This window comes from Staurois parvus, unplaced genomic scaffold (genome assembly GCF_062004578.1).
Source record: "Staurois parvus isolate SC_StPar_1 unplaced genomic scaffold, SC_StPar_1.0 ptg001814l, whole genome shotgun sequence".
Lineage (NCBI taxonomy): Eukaryota > Metazoa > Chordata > Amphibia > Anura > Ranidae > Staurois > Staurois parvus.
Window position 1 is genome coordinate 114625 of NW_028319610.1, and position 8476 is coordinate 123100.

Consider the following 8476-nt stretch of genomic DNA (forward strand, 5'->3'; position numbering starts at 1 on the left):
CCCAGGATCTGGTTAGAGCTCACCCTATACCAAGGTCAGGGAAAGGCAAGTATATTATCCATCCTCTGAGGGGGAACCATGAATGAGGGGGAACCATGAATGAGGGGGAACCATGAATGAGGGGGAACCATGAATGAGGGGGAACCATGAATGAGGGGGAACCATGAATGAGGGGGAACCATGAATGAGGGGGAACCATGAATGAGGGGGAACCATGAATGAGGGGGAACCATGAATGAGGGGGAACCATGAATGAGGGGGAACCATGAATGAGGGGGAACCATGAATGAGGGGGAACCATGAATGAGGGGGAACCATGAATGAGTAACCTTCAAAAACAGAACCCCCCCACCCCAAAGAGCTCCCCCCCAAGACACGTCCCCACCCCAAAGAGCTCCCCCCCCAAGACACGTCCCCACCCCAAAGAGCTCCCCCCAAGACACGTCCCCACCCCAAAGAGCTCCCCACAAGACACCTCCCACCCCAAAGAGCTCCCCCAAGACACCTCGCCATCCCAAAGAGCTCCCCCAAGACACCTCCCCATCCCAAAGAGCTCCCCCAAGACACCTCCCCATCCCAAAGAGCTCCCCCAAGACGCCTCCCCATCCCAAAGAGCTCCCCCAAGACGCCTCCCCATCCCAAAGAGCTCCCCCAAGACGCCTCCCCATCCCAAAGAGCTCCCCCAAGACGCCTCCCCATCCCAAAGAGCTCCCCCAAGACGCCTCCCCATCCCAAAGAGCTCCCCCAAGATGCCTCCCCACCCCAAAGAGCTCCCCCAAGATGCCTCCCCACCCCAAAGAGCTCCCCCAAGATGCCTCCCCACCCCAAAGAGCTCCCCCAAGATGCCTCCCCACCCCAAAGAGCTCCCCCCAAGACACAACATCTTCAATAACACTGGGACAGCCACACAGGTTCTCTATTTACTGCAGCGCTTTATTTTCCTTACACAATGAAGTGTTTTCTGGGAGTTACAATTTTTTTCAACTTCAGGATGACTTACAAATTTTGGTTCTACTTGTCATGTGAGAACATTAAGGCAACATACAAAAAAATTTACATAAATTAACTCGGATGAATAAATTTACAGGTGTAACTGCAATAAGTTGTAACTTCAGACCCATGTTCAATGCTGGGAATACAAACTGGGCTAAGAAAACAAAAACCTGGATCTAAGGCCTGGATGCCGACTTTTCCAACCATACTAGAAAAAAAAAGTGGCAAAAAAACAGAAGTGATAATTCCTTCATGAACTCCTACCAGCCTCAGACAAGAAATTCTGGAATATTAAGCGCTAAAATTGGTTATCTGGAAGCCTAAACCTCAGATACCCTGTACACACCTCCCACCTCGACCTCCCCAGGACCCCCGGAGAAGTGTCATTCACAACACGCAGATCGGCAGCCTTTCACAGAAATGCATTCGTAGACGTTTAGCTTAGAGGAGACACCCGAGACGGAATGCCAAGCGGAGTTTTGTATCGGAGGTGTGTACAGGGTATATGCTAGCACTGACACCACAGGAATAGTGGGAGAGACACTTCCAAAGTCTTGCATTACAAAAAGAAAAATCCCCAACGACAGGCGACTTTAGAGTGTCTCACATTCGAGGGCAAGTTCGTTTGGAAGTTGGCTCTATTCCAGTTTCACGAGGCTAGCATGAGGCGTACACATTTGCCGAAGCAAATATTTTTTTTTTTTTAACACTTTGAACAACTCATGCAGCAAATGCAACGCATCTGCTAGCAGTCCGTTTAAAAGCATTTGCGGTGGACGATGGATGGGCCGGATTCGTCGTATTCCTGCTTGCTGATCCACATCTGTTGGAAGGTGGAGAGGGAGGCCAAGATGGAGCCACCGATCCAGACGGAGTATTTGCGCTCGGGTGGTGCAATGATCTGAAGGAGAGAAAGGCTTGTTAGTACCCATGGCAGAAATAAACTCTACCCCCCAAAACCATGGCAGGACCCCAGAACCAAAGCTACTCACAGCAAGCCAAGATATGCTTCCCCACCCATGGCAGGGTGGAGACCCAATCTCCTTGGCAGGTCAAGGCCTACTCCTCACCCATGGTAGGTCAAGGCCTACTCACCCATGGTAGGACCCAAGACAAGACTGGCTGCCCCACCCATGGCAGGGTGGAGACCCAATCTCCTTGGCAGGTCAAAGCCTACTCACCCATGGTAGGACCCAAGACAAGACTGGCTGCCCCACCCATGGCAGGGTGGAGACCCAATTGCCCCTTGGCAGGTCAAGGCCTACTCGACACCAATGCCAGGGTTAAGACCCAATCCCCTTGGCAGGTCAAGGCCTACTCACCCATGGCAGGACTCCAAATCCACTCATAGCAGGCCAATACCTGCTGCCCATGGCAGGCAGAGAAATGCCCCCACCCAGGACCATGAAGTAATCCCCTTGGCAGATAAAGACCTATTTGGCCCATGGCATTCCCAAAACCTGCTCTCAATGATAGGAGCATGAACCAATCTCCTTGGCAGATCAAGAACCTACCCTCACCCATGGTAGGATCCAAGACCCACTCATAGCAGGCCAAAACCTGCTGCCCATGGCAGGAGCATGACCCAATCCCCTTGGCATATAAAGACCTACTCCTCACCCATGGTAGGAACAGAGACCCACTCATAGCAGACCAAGACCTGCTCCCCATGACAGAAGTTGCAAAGGTTTACCTTGATTTTCATTGTGCTAGGGGCCAGGGCAGTGATTTCCTTCTGCATTCTGTCAGCGATGCCAGGGTACATGGTGGTACCTCCAGACAGCACTGTGTTGGCATACAGGTCCTTACGGATGTCTACGTCGCACTTCATGATTGAGTTGAATGTGGTTTCGTGAATGCCGCATGATTCCATACCTATGGGGAAGACGTGTAGATACATTAGTGGTGGTGCATATACCTCCATCATCATCTGGGACTTTGATTCAAGACAACCCGGTTACAATTCACCGGCAATACCCACCCAGGAAGGATGGCTGGAAGAGGGCCTCTGGACACCTGAACCTCTCGTTTCCGATGGTGATGACCTGACCGTCGGGAAGCTCGTAGCTCTTCTCCAGGGATGAAGAGGAGGCTGCGGTGGCCATTTCCTGCTCGAAGTCCAGGGCCACGTAGCACAACTTCTCCTTGATGTCACGCACGATTTCTCTTTCGGCTGTGGTGGTGAAGCTGTAGCCTCTCTCGGTCAGGATCTTCATGAGGTAGTCTGTCAGGTCACGGCCGGCCAAGTCCAGACGCAGGATGGCGTGGGGCAGGGCATAACCTTCATAGATGGGCACTGTGTGGGTCACACCATCACCAGAGTCCATCACAATACCAGTGGTACGACCAGAGGCATACAGGGACAGCACAGCCTGGATGGCAACGTACATGGCGGGGTGTTGAATGTCTCAAACATGATCTGCAGGAGAGACGAGAAGTCCCATAACTACAGGCACCAGGCCGGCGCACCCCAAACCATGCTCACATGCCAGCATGCAGGTTATAAAAACTACAAAATGGTTAAAGTGTAGAAAAAAAGGAACAGAACAAGCAGAAACAAAACCAGAACAGAAACCTGAGGCTTCAGGAGGGAAATGCCAGGAGAGGAACAGAGCCCTGGAAATATCGAAAGAAAAATGTGGAGTCTGAGAAATGAGGAATGAGAACCAGAAGAAGTCTCCGGAGGATGTGACCAGAGAGGGGTGTGGGAGGGGAACCAACCTGTGTCATCTTTTCTCTGTTGGCTTTGGGGTTCAGGGGGGCTTCTGTGAGCAGGACAGGGTGTTCTTCAGGGGCGACACGCAGCTCGTTGTAGAAGGTGTGGTGCCAGATCTTCTCCATATCGTCCCAGTTGGTTACAATGCCGTGTTCGATGGGGTACTTCAGGGTCAGGATACCTCTCTTGCTCTGGGCTTCATCACCTACATAGCTGTCCTTCTGTCCCATTCCAACCATGACACCCTGGAGAGACAAACAGGCCGGGGTTAGATGGCAGGACATGGGGGGAGCCGTACTGGGGGGAGGGGCAATGATCGAGGGACCATATACCGACATGGGGGCCCCCAATGACATGAAGATTGAGGGCCAATGAGAGAACTATACTACAAACCTGATGTCTTGGGCGACCAACGATTGAGGGGAAGACAGCGCGGGGAGCATCATCTCCAGCAAAGCCGGCTTTGCACATACCAGAGCCATTGTCAATGACGAGTGCGGCAATTTCATCTTCCATTTTTCTGTAAAACAAACAAAACGAAGATTTAGATTGCAAAGGAATTACCGCAAGTTTGCTGCTGCAATAAACTGCATTCATCTTCCATCCCATTGGCTGCCCACCTGCAGGCTGACCCCGCCCTCCACCAGCAGAGACCCCAAACCTATAGAGGACCCACCTGTCAGAAACCCCCTCAGTCTCCTATTGGCTGCCCACCTACAGGCTCACCCACCCGACAGACCCCCTCCCCCACCCTATTGGAGCCCACCTGTCAGCAACCCAATCAAGCTCCTATAAGCTGACCACGCCCTCCACTGGCCACACCTGCAGACAGCCATCCTATTGGTGGTCCATGTGCATGTCATGCCATCTTATTGGCTGCTAACCCACATGAAAACAGATCCCCCACCCAATTTGAACCCACGTGTCAGCTGCCCACCTATAGGATGACCCCCCCTGAAGACCATTCCCCAACCGTATAGGAGCCCACCTGTCAGCAACTGCATTGTTGGCTGCCCACCTATAGGATGACCCCACCCTCTACTGACCACCCACCTAAAGACAGATCCCCACCCTATTTGACAACAACCCCCTCCCCCCCCCATGGCCCACCTGTCAGCAACCTCATCTCTCCTGTTGGCTGCCCACCTATAGGCGGACCCTGCCCTCCACCTGCAGACCCCCATCCTGTTGGTGGCCCCCCTGTCACTAACCCGATCACTGGCCACCCACCCGAAGACAGACACCCCCCACCCTTAGTGACCCACCTGTCAGCAACCCCATCAATCTCCTATTGGCCACCCACCTATAGGTGGACCCCGCCCTTCATCTGCAGACATACCCCTTCCAGTTTGTGGCTCATGAGCGAGCATACAACCCCTCCATCCTACCGACTCCTCACCCCATTGGCCGCCCACCAGCATGCAACCCCATCAGCCTATTGGCTGCCCACCTATAGGCGGACCCCGCCCTCCACCTGCAGACCCCTATTGGTGGCCCATGAATGAGCATGCAACCCCTTCGTCCTACTGGCTCCTCACCAGCATGCAACCCCCTATTACACCCACCTGCCAGCACCCCCACCCTCCGATTGGCTGCTAACCGCCATGTAGCCCCTCCCCCACCTGGATTAGATTGCGTAGTAGGCGGGACTTTATAAGGAAACTGGTTGAGCCAATCAGGAGTGAGCCGCACACGGCCAGCATAGGGAGGCTGCAGCAGCTTGGTTGCCCATAGCAACAGACCGGCTAGTTCCAATCACATCACAAAGTTAAATACATCATTTTCACAGGAAGTTTCTTTTGAGGAACTACAAGTCCCAGCATTCCCCTCCCGGCAGCACTGAGTGCCTCTATGGGCATGCTGGGACTGTTAGTTCTTCGGATACAAGGCGGCTCCGCACACAGATGAGTCATTCCGCCCCTCCCCCATCACTCCGCCCATAGCCGGGCGGCTCCCTGCTTGTCACCTTCCTCCGTCCAGAAAGTTCCGACCCCGCCCACAGGAAACTGTCACCCACCAGCCACGCCCACCGGCCGGTTTGAAAATGTTTCCCTCCCACGTCCTCTCGGCCAATCGGCGCATTTTGTGCCCTAATATGGTAGCGACAGGTCCGCGGGCCGCGCCCACCCAGCTCAGGGCGTGGCCGAGCGTCGAGATCAGGCCAGCCTGAGAGAAGGGCGTGGCGACCCGGTGACGTCAGCCAGGGAGCCCGCGCAGTGACAGCCGCGCCCCGCCCACACAGGCCTCGGCGGACAAAAGCCGGGCGGACCCCGCCCACCCTGCGGCACCTGTCACCTCACCCTGACATACCGCAGTCCCGATCCACCCGGCCCGCCATGTTCCTCACACGGCCACTGCCGCCATTTTACCTCCCGGCACCCGCCCTTTTACTTCACGGCCGCCAAATCCTTGCCTGCCGTGCAGCACGCCACCGGACTAACACTCCCAGCATGCCAAGCTGGCCCAATGAGAGCCAAGAGAACACTAAACGCCTCGAAACTGAAGACCTGAGGTGACTACAAGCCCCAGGGAACCCAAACAGGCCGGAAACACTTCAGCCACACCCGCAGTGTCACTACAACCCCCAACAGACCAGAAACTACAAGACCCAGCATGCCTCAGGCGCCAATCACGCACATTAGGCAAATCTCGCGATAATTAGTCTTAAAAACTAAACCTTACAGAATATCGCGAGAACTAGTACTAAGCGAGCCTCACCGCCAAACACTAACCATTGCGGGTTACTGCAAACAAACTCGCGAGAACTAGAGCCAAGCTTACTTTAATGACAAGTCTCGCGAGAACACGAACACTTAGTAACAAGTTTCGGGACTTGTAGTGCCATGCTCGCCTCACACCCAATCCTCGCCAAGAACCACATATCAGCACAACTCTACAATCTCGCGATAACTCCAGTACCCAAGCGTTACATCAGCCAAGCAAGAGTTCGATAACCGCGCCTCACAGTGACAAGTCTCGCGAGAGCTAGCTAAGCGCTCCTCAGTGACAAGTCTCGCGAGAACTAGCACCAGGCGCACCTCACACCCATCTCTCGCCGAAGAACTACACTTCTCAGCAGACCTCAGGAACAAATCTCGCGACAACTCCACCGCCAAGCTTCACCACACTCCCAAATCTTGTGAGAACTGCATAACCCAGAAGAAAATGCACTAAAAAAAGTCGTCCAGTGGCCCCGCTAAGGTTTCCAGTGCCGCCCTCCACCGGCTGACAGGAGCCGGGCCGCCGCCCCCGGGGTCAGGGATCACCGCCCGGTGAGTGTGGGGGGATGGGGTCGGTTCTGTTCTTTACCTGGTTGGTTTGAGGGTTTTCCTGAAGCGGGAGAAGCTGGTGAATGAGCTGCTGTCAGGTCCGCTGCCGCCGGCTGAATGAGACCTCCACGAGCGGCCGTTATGGTATTTAACGTCAGCGCCAGCCGGCCCCGCCCCCCAGTGCGCCGACTGAAGATCGCCAAATATGGGCATCTTTGACGAACCGGCTCTGCCATTGGCCGACGGGGCGGGGAGGGGGAGGCGCCGGGAGGTGGACGGGAGACGCCCACCCTCCTACCCGGAACCCCTGAAGCTGCATGAGCGGAGGGGGGGGAGGGGGAGACACGGTGGGGACACAAGAGCTGACAATCTATACCGGGGGGAGGAGGAAGAGAGGGAAAGTGACAGGGAGAAGGCCGAGAACTGACAGTCTGCGCCAGGGGGGCCCCAAGAGCTGACAATCTACATCATGGGGGCCCCAAGAGCTGACAGTCTGCGCCAGGAGGGACCCAAGAGCTGACAATCTACATCATGGGGGCCCCAAGAGCTGACAATCTACATCATGGGGGTCCCAAGAGCTGACAGTCTACATCATGGGGGTCCCAAGAGCTGACAGTCTACATCATGGGGGCCCAAGAGCTGACAATCTACACCATGGGGTCCCAAGAGCTGACAGTCTACATCATGGGGGTCCCAAGAGCTGACAGTCTACATCATGGGGGTCCCAAGAGCTGACAATCTACATCATGGGGGCCCCAAGATCTGACAGTCTACATCATGGGGGTCCCAAGAGCTGACAGTCTACACCATGGGGGGCCCAAGAGCTGACAATCTACACCAGGGGGGCCAAAGAGCTGACAGTCTACATCATGGGGGTCCCAAGAGCTGACAGTCTACATCATGGGGTCCCCAAGAGCTGACAGTCTACATCATGGGGGGCCCAATAGCTGACAGTCTACATCATGAGGGCCCGAGAGCTGACAGTCTACATCATGGGGGTCCCAAGAGCTGACAGTCTACATCATGGGGGTCCCAAGAGCTGACAGTCTACATCATGGGGGTCCCAAGAGCTGACAATCTACACCAGGGGGGCCCAAGAGATGACAGTCTACACCATGAGGGCCCAAGAGCTGACAGTCTACACCATGGGGGCCCAAGAGCTGACAGTCTACACCATGGGGTCCCCAAGAGCTGACAGTCTACACCATGGGGTCCCCAAGAGCTGACAGTCTACACCGGGGGGCCCCAAGAGCTGACAGTCTACACCATGAGGGCCCCAAGAGATGACAGTCTACACCATGGGGTCCCCAAGAGCTGACAGTCTACACCGGGGGGCCCCAAGAGCTGACAGTCTACACCATGGGGGCCCCAAGAGCTGACAATCTACATCATGGGGGCCCCAAGAGCTGACAGTCTACACCATGGGGGCCCCAAGAGCTGACAGTCTACACCATGGGGGCCCCAAGAGCTGACAATCTACATCATGGGGGCCCCAAGA

At 55.1% G+C, this 8476-nt stretch overlaps 1 protein-coding gene across 1 annotated transcript; it reads right to left on the bottom strand.

Annotated features, from left to right (window-relative positions):
- Positions 1 to 912: 912 nt before the first annotated feature.
- LOC149434162 (actin, cytoplasmic 2-like) lies at positions 913 to 7166 on the bottom strand. Its single transcript, XM_089664028.1, is given in 7 exon segments — positions 913 to 1894; positions 2687 to 2868; positions 2975 to 3391; positions 3394 to 3412; positions 3715 to 3954; positions 4103 to 4229; positions 7019 to 7166. Coding segments are annotated over 6 exon segments (1125 nt in total). The 5' UTR covers positions 4226 to 4229; positions 7019 to 7166; the 3' UTR covers positions 913 to 1750.
- Positions 7167 to 8476: the final 1310 nt, after the last annotated feature.